Genomic DNA, 18,232 nt, shown 5'->3' with positions numbered 1-18,232 from the left:
GGTGAGGTCGTCAGCATATAGGTAGGTTTCAATTGTTGCTGGAATAACTTCTGTTACTGGGTTTATTTTGATAGCGAAAAGGGTTGCACTGAGGACTGAGCCTTGGGGGACCCCCTGTTCTTGATTGTATATTAGAGAGAGGATATGATGGTAGCGGACTTGGAAAGTTCTTTTAGTCATGAAATTCTGAAGGAACTTCGGTAGATGGCCTCGAAGACCTAATTTGTGCAATTCATGAAGGATACCATATCTCCACGTGGTATCGAACGCCTTTTCAATATCAAGGCATATCATTACAAGGTGTTCATTTCGGAGAAAGGCATTGCGAATATTTGATTCAGCTTTTGTCATTATGTCTATTGTGGATCTATTTTTCCGAAAACCATATTGACTAGGACTAAGGAGGTTATGGAAGTCAAGAAACCATGTTAACCGAGCGTTCACCATTTTTTCTAAAATTTTACCTAGACAGCTAGTGAGCGCGATGGGACGATAATTATATGGATTTGAATGGTCCTTCCCAGGTTTTGGAAAGGCCAGTACAAACGAATGTCGCCAAGAGTCTGGATATGTATCCTCAAGGTATATCCTATTATATAGCAGTAACAGCATGTATAAAGCATTTTTATGGAGGTGTTTGATCATTTGATAGTGGATTCCATCCGGACCTGCTGCACTTTCTTTAGATTTGGCTAGGGCTTTATGCAATTCATTTATAGTGAAGGATTGATTGTATGAAATCTCATGAGCTGCATGAAAATTAATTTTGTATTTTTCCATTTGAGCTTTATATGTTTGAAAGATTGGTCTGTATGACGTTGTTGCTGACAATTCCTCAAATGTTTCTCCTAGTAGATTTGCAATTTTTTCTGGATCAGTTATGTCATGACCTTTCCACCTTATGATCGGTTTAGGGACGGTTGTATATTTGCCTGAAATTTGTCGAATTTTGTTCCATATTATTCTGCTGTCCATATTTCTATTAATTTTGCTTGCAAAAGATATCCAGGATTCTTTCTGAGATTTCCGGCGTATATAGCGTGCTTTTGCTCTGGCTTTCTTATACTTTATGAGATTAGTGGTGGTGGGATACTTTCTGAATTGATTCCAAGCCTTATTTTTTTCTTTCTTTGCTTCCAAGCATTCTTCATTCCACCACTGCTTGTAATGTTTATGAGACTGGTGAGCTGTCTTTGGTATTGCAATGTTTGCTGCAGAAATTATTTGATTTGTGATATGAGTAACAGCATTATTGATATCAGTATGTCTTATGATTTTCTCATCTAAGGAAGCAGCATATTGGTATTTTTCCCAGTTTGCTTTGCAAAATTTCCATTTTATACCTCTTATAGGTTGCTGTACATCATTTGCTAGTAGGTGACAAACAACTGGGTAATGATCACTGCTATAGGGATCATCGGAAACAGACCAGTCAAGGAGAGGAAAGAGAGCTGGGGAACAAATGGTGAGATCAATTGCAGAGGTAGTCCCTGTTGGTAAGTGGACATGGGTGTGAGTACCTGTGTTTAAGAGTGTTAGGTTCCTATTATTTATAAGTTTTTCAATCATCTGTCCTCTTTTGTCTGTACGAAGTGATCCCCAGATGATATGATGCCCGTTAAGGTCCCCCATCAAACAAAAAGGAGATGGTAATTGTTCAATTAAATCCTCAAATTCTTGCAGTGTATACGCATGATTAGGTGGAAGGTAGAGAGAAATCATAGTCAAGGAAATTCCAGCCACGATGCGTACTGCGACTGCTTCAAGGGGTGTGTGTAGCTGAATATGCTTGGATGGAACATTAGAGTCAACAAGAATGGCGACTCCTCCATGACCTGTATTGGTTTTTCGGTCTTGCCTATATAGATTGTAGTTCTTGATTGAAATACTTATGTGCGGAGTTAGGTTTGTTTCTTGCAAACAGATACTTGCAGGAGCATATACGGAAATTAGATCTTTGATATCACTTAGATTACTTCGAAAGCCACGACAATTCCATTGTAGAAGTGTACGCATTATTTGGGTTTAGTACTTGATTCAGATGACTTACGATGAGCTGCTTGTTTTAATCGATCTGTTTTGATTTTTTCTTTTCTGGGGAAGGTTGGTCGGCCACAACTGTCCATGTCATCATTTGCGTAAAGTTCCAGAACTGGTTCATCTTCTTTCTCCTTTTCATCAATATCCATAGTGTCAGTATTTTTTTGTGTTTTTTCTACAGATTTGGTGGAATTTGTACTGCTTGTTGGTGTTGGATCTTCAGCATCTGGTGGGATTACAATGGGTGTATTAATTGCCTGGTCAACTTTTTGTTTTGTTTGTAGAAGAAGATTACGTGCCCAATCTGCTATTGAGATGTTAGGTGGGACTGTGATGTCAGTCTGTATTGCAATTACCTTTGTTTTCTGCACTGTAGTTGCTGGTGTTGCTGCTGCTGCTGCATATGATCTCACTGCTGGAAGTAGTGGTATCTGCTTTTTGGCTTCTTGATATGTTATCTTATGTTCAGTTTTATATTTTTGAACTTGCTTTTCTCTTTTCCATATATTACAGTCTCTGGAATAGGCAGGGTGGTCTCCTTTGCAGTTTGGGCAGCGAGGAGACTGTGTATTGCATTCTTTACTGGTATGTTCTTTTGAGCCACAAGTGGCACAAATAGCTTGTCCTCTGCATACTGTTTGGGAATGGCCATATTTTTGACATTTGAAGCATCTTAATGGATTGGGGATGTATGGTTTTACCTGGCAATTCAGGTACCCGGCTTTGACTGATGATGGTAGAGTTGGAGTACTGAAAGTAAGTATGATGGTGCGGGTTGGAACGAGGTTTCCATCCTTTTTAATAAGGATTCTTTTGGCATGTGTGACATTCTGGTTTTGTAGCTCTTGTACGATTTCTTCTTCAGAGCTATTTAGGAGGTCCCATTCCACGATAACCCCTTTAGATGAATTTAAAGTGGCATGTGGAGTGACTTTGATGGGAAACCCTCCAAAAGTTTTGGTTTCAAGAAGAAGCTCAGAATGTCGATGATTTGTCGTTTCTATCAGAAGGTCGCCTGATTTCAAGCGGCGAACCATTTTCGGTGGACCAGCTATATGTTCTAGACACCTCTGTATAACAAAGGGAGAAAGTTTACTAACTGGTTGGTCTGATAGGGAATGAACAATTAGAAAGAGTGGCGAGATGGTTTTGGTCACATCTTTCTTTTGTCTTTTGGCAGTAGATGGATTAAGATCATCTTGCTGCCGATTGTGATCAGTTTGATCCATAATTCCAGGAGAAGCCTGGTTTGTCAAGTCCATTGTTGCTCCTTTTAGCCCTGAAAGGATTATTTTTCCTTTCAGGTTTCCGGCCCCACCACGGGGAGGCAGGAGCAGTGCCACCTAGTGACCAAGCGGCTGGCGGATTAGTTTGTTAGTGAGAAAATGGATAATTATCCTAAAAAAGAAAGGTGATTTTCCTTCCTGGGTTCTACTTAAAATCTGCTAAGTGAAGAACCACTTACAATGAACTGAGAATAAGAGCGGCTAGAAATGAAAGAGAACAAAATCACTTGGAAGGATCACTTTATAATTCGCTTAAGAAAATCGCTTGGTCCCTATCGCTTGGCACTTGGGGCCGTTATATACGATATCGTTCCCTTATTTATAAATCGTGTATGATCAAATTTGTGTAGTGTAAACACGTGTTATACGAGGACTGACTGTACTCATACTTTTTTTGTGGGGTCATTTGATGTCCATATTTTTCAAGTAGCTAGGATTGGTTGGTTGCAGGTTGAGAAGAAGGAGAAATAAATTTATTAAAATAACAAAATGTCATACACCGAATTTTCGTGCAGACACCAAATCATTGCATACAGTGAAATGTCATTCACCAAATTGGCTTATACGCCAAATTGTCACATACACTGAACTGTCATGCAGTGAACTGTTGCATACAGCAAATTGTCATGCACCAACCTGTTATACAACAAATTGACATGGACCAACGACTCTCTTGCAAAAAGTTTTCTTTTAGCCAGAGAGTCGTTGAGGCTGACAGCTTGGAAAAATTTAAAAGTTAACTGGATAATTATCTACATAAGGAGAGAAGCACACAATTAATCTAATTTCTTATCTACTTTTTCATATTTTTTCTTTTATGAATCATCCAGTATAAGAGGAACTTTTCTCGTTGAATCAAATGATACCTTAAAGGACTTAGAAATACTGTTTTGGTTCCATGTTCATCCCTTCTACCGCATTGATCTCATCATATATATAAGACTTCCAAACTTCTCAGATTAATTAAGCCTTCCCTCCTGAACTTTTAAGAATTACAAAGTTGAAATCTTTCAACTTATACTTCAAGATTTTGACTATTACAATATCATTTGGCCACCACAACAGCAGTAACTTTTTCCAAGACTAGAATGACTTCAAATCAAATTCATCAATACACTGGTAAAACAATGAATTACTTTGTCACAGTTTTAGAATCTTTCTTTTATGCCCTTGAAAATGCCTCCATGAATTGTGGAATTTATGATATCATAAATTCCACTATTTATTTATCTCCATCATTTGTCGAATAAATACTTTTCACTATACCTTTCCTGATTTTCTTATAAACTTATTTCTTGCTCCCTGTATTTTATAGATGGACAGATAGTAATAAATAAGTTTTATGTTTTAATAAATTATTTTTACTCTCTTTAATTATGCCTATTAAATTTTGTAAAAATTTCTATGTATCTTCTAAAATTTCTCACAGGGGTTGTGAGAAGAATGTATAAAAATAAATTTGGATAAGCCACTATAATATATCATTTTCAATCACAATGATCAAGCTAGGGAACAGCAAGAGACACCTTGTGGTTTACATAAGAATTGTTGATGCTGTTGTTGTTATTTGGTTTTTAGGAGCATTAGCAACTAAGGCCATATTGCTCCAGAGATATGTGGCAGTCATTCCCTGACCTTTCCGCATCCTCTGTATTTGGTGGTCACGGGCTCGAACCCCAGTCTAATCAAGAAGCGTGTGCTATGCACTGCTGCTCCTGCCCACCTGGCTATGGAGGTGCCAATTGTTCATGCAACTTGATTTTTCAACAAACTCATATAAGAGAAAGTCAAGAGAGGTAATAGCTAGAAGTAATATCTTTAGATGAAAAAAAAAAAAAAAAAAAAATATATATATATATATATATAAAATATGGTTTACTGAATTTCATAATGAAATACATATCTCCAGTTGCACCTCATGACATGCATTAACTGCATTCTGGCTGGAAGGTATGAAAATTTTTCTGGATTCTGAGTTGGCAGATATAAAAATATCTTAATGAAAATAGAGTGGACATTAACCATTGCATGTGTAAATGGCATAAGGAAAGATCAATTTTTCAAGTCTTATAAGTACTAAAATAACAGCACTTAAATACCTTTTTACGAAAAATCTTGGTAAACAAAAAATATGTGCAAGAATGAAAACTCTTTTCATAAATGCATTAATCTTTCATATTATGACTTTCCACAAATTGGCCAGTTTCGTGATACAAATAAATATAACTTCTAAAAAGAGAAGTATAATGCTATTTATTTTCAATGTGGTGGTGGTATCACATAACTAACCATTTATTAGATTACTAAAAATATTATTGATGGCAATTAGATTTTCTGTAATCCAATTTTCTGTAATCATCGGTGAAGACAGGATATTAGAGCTGGAAAAGGAATTAGAAAATGTAAATTGGAATATAATTGGTTTGGCTGAAACAAGAAGAAGAGATGAATCACTTATAAGTTTATCAAGTGGAAATCTGCTGTACACCAATGGAAACAGTGAAAGGAGCGAAGGTGGAGTTGGCTTTCTGGTCCATAAAGATATAAAAAACAACATTTTGGAATTCAAAAGTACATCACCAAGGGTGTCAAGACTAATACTCAGGATTTCTAAGAGGTACAAACTAAAGGTTATAATGATTTATGCAACAACATCAAGCCATGATAATGAAGAGGTTGAAGAAATGTACACCGAAATTGAGTCTTCTAGATGAGCAGAAAACCCACTACACTATCAATTATGGGGGACTTCAATGCTAAGGTTGGAAAAAAACAAAACAGCATAGAAAGTGAACTATAGGAAATTTTGGAACTGGTGAAAGAAATGAAAGAGGTGAAAGACTTGTGGAATTTGCAGAATCTCGAGGATTGTCAGTAATGAACACTTTTAATGAAAAGGGTGAACAGAAAGTGGACATGGAAGAGTCCAAATGAACTAACAACTAATGAAATCGACTTCATCCTCACTAACAGAAGATATATCGTGAATGATGTTACCGTCTTGAATAAGGTAAATGTTGGAAGTGATCACAGAATGGTAAGATGCACACTTGATACAGATGTAAGAAAAGAAAGGAAAAAACTGACTCAAGTAAATAATACGAAAATCTTTGAGACAACAGAAGAGGAGAAAAAGCAGTATGTACTGGAACTTAAGAACAAGTTTGAGCTTCTGCAGACTTCTCAGAACCAAGATATTGACAAGGAATATTACAACTTTCTGAAAGTGATAAAGCCCAAGAAACCTATAGGTAAAAAGAAATCCAAAGAAGAAAAAAATCAGTCAAGAAACACTTGTCATGATCAACCGAAGATGACAAATGAAGAGCAAGATAAACACTGACAAAGAGAAAATTGAGTATACTGACATGCAAAGCCATTAGAAAGAGACTCAGATAGGACATAAGAAGATTTAATACAAGAAAAGTAGAACAAGCATTAAGGGAAAACAAAGGACTTAAATCAGCAGCCATGAGCAGTAATACAGAAAGACAAATGATACTGAAACTGAAGAATAGCAATGGTGTACTTATAAATAACAGAGAAGGTATAATTCAAATAGCAGAAGACTACTATAGAGAATTATACAAGGAGCGAGAGAATGATGCCAGCAGTGGAGAAGATGGATCGCAAATTAGTAACACATACAACATACCTGATATTCTTCCTGATGAGGTAGAACATGCATTGAAGAAAATGAAGAATCAGAAAGCCCCGGGGAAGATGAAGTTACTGTAGAGTTGCATGACACAAAAACTGGCAAGACTCTTCACAAAATGCATTAGAAAAGGTGTGACGCCTAAGGAGTGGAATAATGCAATCATAGTTTTGCTGCATAAGAAAGGAGATAAATCAGAAATTGGAAATTATAGAGCAATTAGCTTGTTATCCCACATCTACAAGTTGTTCACAAGGGCATTACTAACAGATTAGAAAGAATACTTGATGAGAATCAACCGAAAGAGCAAGTGGGCTTTAGGTCTCAACTATGGATCACCTTCACGTAATATCACAGATAATGGAGAAAGCAAATGAATATAAAACACCATTATGCCTGGCATTTGTGGATTATGAAAAGGCATTTGACTCCACAGAGCATAAGGCAATGTTTCGAGCACTGGAAAGACAAGGCATACATACATACATACCTCATATATTATGATTTTGAAGAAAATATATGAGAACGCGACCTCCTTTATTAGACTAGACAAAGACAATAGCAAATTTAAAATTGAGAATGGAGTTCGACAAGGAGACACAATATCTCCGAAGTTGTTTACTGCTGCCCTGGTCCCTGGTGCCAAGCGATTATTAGTGTAGCCAAGCGATTTCCAAGCGATCTATATATTGTGTGTGCAAAGCAAATAGTTTTCTTTAGGTTTTAAACACAATTTTCTTTATTTATTTGTATTGAGAAACTTTTGCACTACAAAAAGAAGGCAGAGTTCCAGGAAGGAAATTCACCTTTCTGTTTCTTGTTAATCTTACTAACCAAACTAACTCAGCCACTTGGTTACCCTTGTGGCACTGCTCCCACCTCCCCGTGGCGGGGCCGGTAACCTGGAAAGAAAAGGTATCTTTCCAGGGCTAAAAGGAGCAAAATGATCTCTCCTACAGGACATAGGGATCCTAATATGGCTGCTCATGAGATAGAAGACTCCAACTCATGCAGTACTAAACGTCAAAAAACTGAGTGTAAAAAGAAGGCATCCAATGCACCTTGTATTGCATTCGACTCAAGAACAGTCTCTTGGTAGTCTCTCGCCTTTTAAAATTCAGCAATACCTAGAAAATCTAATAGGATCTACGAAAACAACTAAGCGTCTGAGATCGGGCGACTTGCTCGTTAAGGTCTCAGATGAACGGCAATCACAACGGCTCGAAAAACTAACATCCTTTGGTGGATTATCGATTACTGTCTCCCCTCATGCTACTCTAAACACCTCCAGGGGTGTGACTGATAAGTGGGATCTCATAAATCTCTCAGAAGAAGAGTTGAAAAATGAATTGCAAGACCAGGGAATTGTGCATGTACAGTGCATATACACAAAACGAGACAATGCCCTAGTTCCAACTGGGAATATAATACTAACATTTGATAGCCCCAAACCTCCAGCATCCATTAAAGCAGGTTATCTGAATTGTCAAATAAAATTGTAATTCCTAACCCTACACGCTGTTTTAAATGCCAAAAATTTGGGCATTCCCAAAACGTGTGTAGAGGTTCAGCCACTTGTGCTAATTGCGGTTCACGAGAGCACAATCACTCTGACTGCAAAGCAGAGCAGCACAAATGCTCAAATTGTAATGGTCCACATACTACCTACTCCAGAGAATGTCCCCTATGGAATAAGGAAAAAAACATTTAACAGGTCAAAGCCGAAAAAAACATCTCATACCAAGAAGCTAAAAAATCTGTACAGACTCAATTTAACACTCGACCCAGCTTCGCTGAAGTAGTCCAAAAGCCAACTGCGGTAACCAGTACTGTGCAAAGAACAATAACGACTGGTACTCAAACTGAGGTAACGTTTCCCCCAGACAGGTCAATGTCAGATTGGGCTCTGTCGATTTTGGAAACTGTGCCCCTTTCTGGTAAACCATATAAATCAAACAAGGCTGTTAACACACCAATAACTGTTCCGCATTCTACCAATAACCCAATGTGCTCAAAAAGTGGTGATACTACTAAACCTGAGTCGATAGAAATGGAAGGAAACACTGACCACGAAGACCCCATTCTCGATCTCTTCCCAGAAGAAGAGATGGAAACAGGAAGATGTACTTCCCGAAAAGAAAATCTGGTCACCATAAGCCAACAGTACCTCGGACAGAAACCGAGGACCACACTTCACCCAAATAATGCCCAGTTTTCTTCAATGGAATTGTAGAGGGTATCACACCAACCTTGATGACATTCGGGATCTCCTTCTCCAGTATAACCCAGTTACCTTCTGCCTCCAAGAAACTAACTTAACAGCTTCTGTTGCTACCTCACTTAAACATCATGTTATCTACAGAAAAGATCGAGTATCTCATGTAAGCAATTCGGCTCATGGAGGGGTTGCACTTGTAGTCAGCTCCAATATCCCTTCCCGACCATTAATGTTACAAACAAATCTAGAAGCAGTAGGCTGCTCGAATATCCTTTAATTTTTCTTTTACTATTATCTCCTTATATCTTTCTCCTAACCAAGACATTTCTTACACTGATCTTGAAACTGTTGTATCTCAGCTCCCTCCTCCCTTTTGCATCATGGGAGATTTTAACGTAAATAATCCTACATACATTAATTAACGCACATAATCCTCTATGGGGTGATAGAATACACGATAAACGAAGAAAAATACTAGAAAAGCTTTTAGATAAATTTAATCTGACACTACTGAATACTGGTTTACCCACTTATTTTCATCTACCTTCTGGGTCAAGCTCAGCAACTGATCTCTCCGTATGCTCACCAGTCCTTATTCCGCTGTTTGATTGGTCTGTTCATGACAGTCTACTGGGTAGTGACCATTATCCAATAGTCTGTCATGTAGAATCAAATTCACCACCTTGTCATAATCAAACTGCCAAATGGAACTTTGTCAAAGCTGATTGGGTAAAATATAGGCAACTAGCCATCCTGCAAAAAACAGCTGTTTCAAATGTGTCAATAAATAATGCGGTTGATTATGTAACAAATCAAATATTGCTGGCCACCGAAGCAGCAATACCAAGAGTGTCCACAAGTCATAGAATAAGATCAAAACCCTGGTGGAACAATGAATGCAATGCTAAACAACAGAAAAATAAAGCCTAGAATAAATTTCGCAAAATCCCTACTGCTGCTAATCTAGTACACTTTAAGAAAGCCAGAGCCAATGCTAGACGCATTCAGCATGCAAGTAAAAGAGAGTCATAGAAATGCTTTGCTTCAACTATTACGCGGTCCGCTAAAACACAAACCATCTGGAAAACTATTAGAAAAATGTAAAATAAATATCCTCCTTCGCATCTATCAATACTGAATATAAACGGCAATGATGTTTCACTACCTCAAGACATAGCTAACACTCTCGGAGAATCCTTTGCTCAAACCTCTGCCGTGTCCTCATACTCACCAAACTTTCAGAAATTAAAGTTCCTTGCCAAAAAGCAGACCCTAAATTTTAACACAGACCACCATCAAATGTACAACTGTCCCTTTACCATAATTGAGCTACGGCTTGCTCTTAACAGCTCGAAACACAGTGCTGCTGGACCTGATGAAATTCACTATGTCATGTTGAAAGAGCTGAGCGAAAAGTCACTTCGTGTCTTACTCCAGCTATATAACCGGGTTTTCACAGAAAATACTTTCCCTGATAACTGGCGACACTCGTATGTCATAGCATTATTAAAACCTGGCAAGGATCCAATCAACCCATGTCACTATCAACCTATTGCCCTCACCAGCTGTATGGGAAAAATAATGGAAAAAATGGTAAACTCTCGTCTCACCTGGGTGCTGAGCAAATACAACCTCATCAATTCATTGCAGTGCGGATTTCATACAGGTAGATCAAATTTAGACCTCTTGATACAAAGGGAAAACCAGATTCGCAATGCCTTCTTAAGGAAGGAACATTTGACTACAGTTTATTTAGACATTGAGAAAGCTTTTGACACAGCTTGGCGATACAGAATTCTCTGTGATCTATATGCATTAGGCTTCAGGGGTAATAAGGCAAGATTTATACAGAACTTTTTGAAGCAGCGATCCTTCCAGGTCCGTATTCAATCCACTCTTTCCCGAAAATTCATCCAAGAAGAAGGTGTTCCACAGGGCTCAGTTTTAAGTGCCACTCTATTCATCATAAAAATCAACTCATTAACCAAGGTCATTCCGGCCACTGTATTTACTACTTTATATGCAGATGATGTTAGTATATCTTGTCACTCACAGAACATGAGAATGATTGAGAGACAACTGCAAAGAGCTCTAAATAAGATTACAACGTGGGCTACAGATAACGGGTTTCGCATATCACCTGAAAAAACTGTTGCAGTTCATTTCTGTAGAAGACGTAATCTCCACCCTGACCCACTTCTAAAGCTGGGAAACCATGATATACCTGTTGTGCCTACCATTCGATTCCTTGGGTTAACTTTAGATAAAAAATTGACCTTTCTTGACCATATTAAACAACTTAGAACCACCTGTTTCAAGAAATTAAACATTTTGAGAGTATTATCAGCTACAACATGGGGTGCTGACCGTCAAACACTCCATTTATATCATGCTATTGTAAGATCAAGGTTAGGCTATGCGTCACCAGTTTACAACTCTGCTAGACCTAGCATTTTGAGGACTTTGGACCCTATTCACCATAGTGGCCTACGCATTGCTCTTGGAGCCTACCGCACATCTCCTGTGCAGAGCCTGTACGCTGAAGCTCACAATCCTCCCCCCCACTCTCTCTACAAAGACAAATTTTACTGCTAAATTATGCTATCAAAATAAAAAGCCAACCCCTGCATCCATCGTGGAAACATCTATTTACACCAGATTGGGAGAACTTGTATGCCGTTTATCCATCAATAAATCGACCCACTGGCATATGTCTTTGCTCTTGCTCACTACTTGATAATTGGCAGCTTGACCTTTCTAAAATAGCCACCACTAGTTTCACGACTCCTCCATGGGCTTTCTGCCCTGCCACCTGTGATCAGTCCCTTCAAGAATGGGGGAAAAGTACTCTTTCTTCACAGAATGTAAATCAGCTTCATAAATCTCTACTTGAGAAATATGAATCTTATACCAGGATATACACAGACGGTTCCAAAACTGATCACCACGTCGGTGCTGCTGTTGTTCTTCCATCATCTATAATCTCTAATCAGTTACCTTTAGAATGCAGTATCTTTACTGCTGAACTTCATGCCATACAAATGGTGCTAGAAACTATAAAGTTGCAGAAGTTTACCCATAGTATTAATTTTACCGACTTTCTGAGTGCCCTTCTCGCTTTACAGCAATCAAGAAAGCATCATAACTACCTACTTGGTAATATTCAAAACTTGCTGGCTCATCTAGCTAAGAACATGAAAGTAATAAAATTTTGTTGGGTTGCTAGCCATGTTGGCATACATGGCAATGAGAGTGCTGACCATGCAGCCAAATCTATTGTGCAACCAATTGATGACTCTTTCAAAACTCCTTTCACAGATTATAAAAGTCTTATAACAAAGCGAAGGATGAATTACTGGCAAACCATCTGGCAAAATCAAGAAGGCAACAAACTCCTTCGGATTAAAGCGAAACTCCAGTCTTGGCCATCTAGTTTCCACTCGAACCGAAAGGAAGAAGTCACACTTGCAAGATTACGAATAGGACATACACACCTTACTCACCTTTATCTTCTTTCTTCCTCAGACCCGCCTTCTTGTCCGAACTGCCATGCTCAAATCACCATCCAACACATCATTGTTGACTGCCCTCTCTATAATGGAGTACGGCAAACCACCTTATCAAACTATGCAGCCCAAATCACACCTACTTTGCAACAAATATTAGATGACAGATCTGATATCGATGCAGTTTTCACTTTCCTAAAAAGGATAAAATGCTATGACAGAATATAATGCTTAAATCTCACATAATGCACACATCTCACTCTTAATAAAGCCTTACCTCCTACCATTGTTTGGCACATAATGGCCTTTAGCTGCCGCTGCGCCGTAAAACATACAACAACAACAACTGCTGCCCTTGAGGAAGCTTTCAGAAGATAAGACTGGTCGCAGAAAGGAGTCAATGTGAATGGAGAGTACTTAAACCATTTACGATTTGCAGATGACATTGTGGTCATAAGCCACGATCCCAAAGAATTAGAGGAAAATCTTAATCAGTTATGCACAGTTAGTAAGGATTTTGGACTAAAGATGAATATGGCTAAAAAAAAAAAGTAATGATGAACAAGTATGCCACAGAAAGGGACATAATGATTGAAGGAGCAGTAATTGAAAAGGTGGAGTCATATACTTATCTGGGACAAGTTATTAGCTGTAATAATGATAAATGGCTGGAAGTCAAGAGAACAATAAATTTTGGATGGATAGCATTCAGGAAATATAATCACATACTGAGGAGCAATATCCCAGTTTGTCTGAAACGTAAAATAATGAACCAATGTATACTTCCCACCATGACTTATGGAAGTGAAACTTGGGCACTCACCAAAAGAATGGAAGAGAAGATGAGAACTACACAGCAAAGAATGGAACGAATTATATTGGGAATCAGACTGTTAGATAAGAAGAGAAACACATGGATTAGGCAGCAAACTCAAGTAAAGGACATTCTTATCAAAACTAAAGAACAAAAATGGTCTTGGGCAGGACACATAGCTCGAAGACATGACGACAGATGGACTAAGAAAATAACAGAATGGTACCCAAGAGGAGCTAGAAGAAAACCTGGAAGACAACAGTGGAGATGGATAGATGAAATTCATAAGTTTGTGGGTAGTAAATGGATCGCCATTGCACAAAACAGAAGGAACTGGAAAGTTGCTGGAGAGGCCTTCATCCTGCAGTGGATTGAAAATGGCTGATGATGATGTAATCCAATAAAATCTTAAATTCTGCACAAAATGGTAGCTAAGTACCTCATTTGGTGTGGAATTTAACACCTAGATGATTTAACTTGCAATATGAAAACTGCCAAAGTTGTAAATCAAATATTTCGATGACATATTAGCTTCAGGCTTACATTTTCAACTAATAAAGTTAATGGTACTTACATTCTTTTTTTTAAAGAAAACTATGGTAAACAAAAATTTGTAGCAGAAAAGTCATTTTATAAAGCTATTTCCCTGTCTGTAATTATTCAAAAATAACTCTGAAAATTATAGCTCTTGACTACTGATTACTATACAAAATTTCAAATCCTCTTCTAAAATGCAACTAACCTGGATTTGAAAGGACAACATCAGTTTCTCTCTGAATTCCTGCTTCTCTTAGTCCTTCTACTAATCTTGTATATTCCTCCTTTAGTTTCTGAGCATCCTGTTCCTTTAAACTAGGTTTTAAAAAAGATACTTTAAATGGATAATCTAAATCTGGTACAGAATGATGCACATTTCAATATTTTGATGAAATTTTCCTACTTAATGTATGATATCACTGGTTTTATTAAACTGAGAGAGAGACCATTAGCAATTACACAAATTAGTCATTTAACCATTTGTATTCAGGTATTTTTCAGCATATTTTAATGGTTTGTTTATGCAATTTATTTCTTTTCAATAGAAATTAACATGATGTGATTTAAAAGCATAAGTGAAAGAGAGAGCAGCAAATCATCCCACCTGAGGAAAGAATAAAGACATTGGTTGTAGCATCAGTCCAAGCAGCTGAAGTGTTAAATGTTTCAATGGCATATTAGCTTCAGGCTTACATTTTCAACTTATAAAGTTAATGGTACTTACATTCTTTTTCAGAGAAAACATTATAACAGTGCTGAATCATTTGGTCTTGCAGTAGATATGATGGGTTATGAAGAATATACTTAGGTAGTCTATGGGAAACAATGAAGGAATTTGGAAATCTCACCCCGTCCAGGGCACCCACATTTGTCAGAGCATTTTCATGATAGAGATATATTAAAAAAAAAAAAAAAAAAAAGAAAAGGCTATCAAGTCTATCATAGGACGAAGCCGCATACAATTTTTTTCTGACATTATACTATGGGTTATACACTAATAATATTTAATAGATTTGATAATTGAGAGCTATTAAGTGCTCGATAATTCCTATATTCTATTATATTATAAATCAACAGGGATTACCTTTATTTTAGATATAGGAAGCTTCTTTTCCAACTCTCCTAGTCCAACTCGCTAATAATTTTTGAGGATGGCGATATCAATTTTGCAAACCAGGTGGGACATCTTCCCCACTGTCAGAACCGTAGTGTTCAGACCGTGCGGTCTCAACAATGAGCGCTCAAGACTTCTGTCTTCAAACACCATACCTCTGGCAGCAAGGAAACCATTACGTGGATTGGCATAAAATTAGATTTTTGAAGGTCTAAACTGTTTAATAAATATGGACCGATTATTTCTTTTGGTCCTGTAGCTGGACTTTAGAGTTAAATTTAGGGGTCTAATAAAATTGGATATTGGGGGGAAGGATTATTCTCTACATTCCTTAAGTCGGACTAGAACTTTTTGGGCGTCATGTTAACTAGAACTTTTTGGGCGTCATGTTAACTAGAACTTTTTGGGCGTCATGTTACCATGACGCCCAAAAAGTTCTAGTCTGACTTAAGGAATATAGAGAATAATCCTTCCCCCCAATATCCAATTTTATTAGACCCCTAAATTTAACTCTAAAGTCCAGCTACAGGACCAAAAGAAATAATCAGTCCATATTTATTAAACAGTTTAGACCTTCAAAAATCTAATTTTATGCCAATCCACGTAATGGTTTCCTTGCTGCCAGAGGTATGGTGTTTGAAGACAGAAGTCTTCAGCGCTCATTGTTGAGACCGCACGGTCTCAACACTACGGTTCTGACAGTGGGGAAGATGTCCCACCTGGTTTGCAAAATTGATATCGCCATCCTCAAGAATTATTAGCGAGTTGGACTAGGAGAGTTGGAAAAGAAGCTTCCTATATCTAAAATAAAGGTAATACCTGTTGATTTATAAACTAATATATACATATTTCTTCAGCAAATAACACATTTTATTTTCAAAAACCAATTAAAACAAGGAAGTCTAAGATATATAACGTGGTATAAAAATCATTTACTTACTCCTTTACTGTCTTCTCTAATACCTGGATATTCTGTTGACTTTTATCAATAATTCTTCTGTTGATGGTAACACTCATTGATTCAATGCATACATTATCTATAATAATAAATAAATAATTTTATTCACCTAAAATGAAAAATGAAATTTTTTTTAAATAAAAAAAAATTTTTTAAACACAGAAATTTCTTTGAATAAAAACGTACCAAGTTACAAAACCTGTTGGTGCAAATGATATTGACATTCAAGTAAACTTTTAAATTCAATGAGGAATTGAATCTAAATTAATTCAATTTGAATTAAATTCAATGAGGAATTAGTAAAATGATTAAAAAATAAATAAAATGCAGAAATATGAAGTTTTTGATGATGGCTATCTCACATTTTATTTTATTTGTTTAATCATTTTGTATTAATCATTTTACTTTACAGTTCCCTCACCTCTAATTGGTTTTGCAATTCAGCCTATAATTTTCTTAATTCATCATAACATACAGGATATTCACATTCTTTCTCTCTTTTTACAAATCTACAATACTTCATATTTCTGCTATCCTCACCCTTTTAGTCTTCAGCACTTTGTGTATTTTCACTTCCATCTATGCACCTTTATCAAACTTTATCAGACCTATCATTTCCTATATATATAGGTACAGGGTGTTTCAAAAATGATGGTCAATAATTTAAAGGTGAAAAGTACAAAATAAATAAGCAAAATAGTCCCAGTGAACATCGGGCCGCAAATGAACCATTTTAGAGAGAATGCATATTTTCTGTTAAGATCCGCCACTGACTATGGGAGCACTAGTTTAGCAAAAAACTGTGAATCCTTTTCTAAGAGTGGTTTTATTAAACATAAGATAATGCAGTTTTAATTTTTGGTTTCAACACCACAGGATTTTACAGATGTTACAAAAGGTGTTCAAAATGCTGTCCTTGCATCCGTATGCAGCTTTGTAGTCTTCTCTGCATTGAGTTACGAATCCTCTCAGGCATTCCTGGGTCATTTCTGATTTGCTGAAAGGCTCCAACCCAATGCTGCAATTCCTCAACTGTGTTAATGTCAGAAGTGTACACCAAGCCTTTTTCATGACCCCCAGATACAAAAATCCATAGGATTTAACTAATCTTCATTGCTGTAACCTCTTTCCATGTTGACTATCCTTTGACAAGTACTAGTATGCCTGCTATGTCTCAGAGCATTGAGAGAGGGGAAAGGGAGAGAATGAGCATAACCTAAACAAACAAGTCAGTGATGGATCCCAACTCTGTACAGTTCACCTTGTCAGTGGTGGATCCCTACTAGAAATCTGTAATATCTCGAAAACAATTCACTTAAGGACCCATGTTTACTAGGCTTTTTTTGCATATTGTAGTCTGTACAGTTCACCTTTAAATTATTGGCCATCACTTTTGAAATACCTTGTATAAGCAGTATGACACTGACAAAAACAAACTATATATCTCATAGAGGAGAAATCAGCTACTGCAGAGGTTTCCAATGTGTGGGTCACTGTATTCTGTTCAGTGGTATATTCCCTCTAATTAGGCAACTAAATTTTTATAAATAGGATTTATCAAAATGTTAGCTCTCTGAGTAGCTCATGGACCAAAGGGACAGTTGGCAGTCTGATGGGTGTTATAAAGAATTTCCCATTGTGGCTTAAAAATGGATGTTCACATGAGATGGTCTAGCAGGGATTTTGAAAGGGTACTGTAGAGACAACTGTGTCCTATGAAGCGATAGCTCATATGCTTTGACACAGAGACTTTGGACTTAAAATGTCTGAAATGCTCCAGTGGCAATAAAAAGTGCCTAAAGGTGGATGGGGTCCGACCATTGGAGTATGGTGAGTCTAGCAGATGCTTATATCTGAGACCCACAGTCTAACTTAGATCACACGAGTGCACAATAGAGGCACAATAAAGTGCTTCAGTCAGCACCCCAAGAGTTATGCGAGATTGCACGTAGGGTATTCAAGCCTCTCATGCACTTCACACGTAGTTGACTGATGTGCTGTAGAAAGGTCAACTTTCTATCAAATATGAGCCCAAAAAATCTAATCTCAGGTATTACTGAATCAGCATTTTACCCTAGTCGCAGTTCAGGTTCGGAGTGAA

At 37.3% G+C, this 18,232-nt stretch overlaps 1 protein-coding gene across 1 annotated transcript in view; it reads right to left on the bottom strand.

Annotated features, from left to right (window-relative positions):
- Window positions 1–18,232, bottom strand: part of Xpd (general transcription and DNA repair factor IIH helicase subunit Xpd) — a 279,740-nt gene that overhangs the window by 152,607 nt on the left and 108,901 nt on the right. The window contains exons 10-11 of the mRNA XM_090376384.1: window positions 16,114–16,210; window positions 14,265–14,374 (exon numbers count right to left, since the gene is read on the bottom strand). Coding sequence (XP_090232510.1) covers window positions 14,265–14,374; window positions 16,114–16,210 — 207 coding nt within the window. The remainder of the gene's footprint in view (window positions 1–14,264; window positions 14,375–16,113; window positions 16,211–18,232) is intronic.

The sequence above is a fragment of the Mastigoproctus giganteus genome, chromosome 6 (assembly GCF_048544385.1).
Source record: "Mastigoproctus giganteus isolate SK-2022 chromosome 6, ASM4854438v1, whole genome shotgun sequence".
NCBI classification, from domain to species: Eukaryota; Metazoa; Arthropoda; class Arachnida; order Uropygi; family Thelyphonidae; genus Mastigoproctus; species Mastigoproctus giganteus.
Note: the sequence above shows the minus strand (reverse complement) of the source record. Positions and strands in the feature narration are given on the sequence as shown.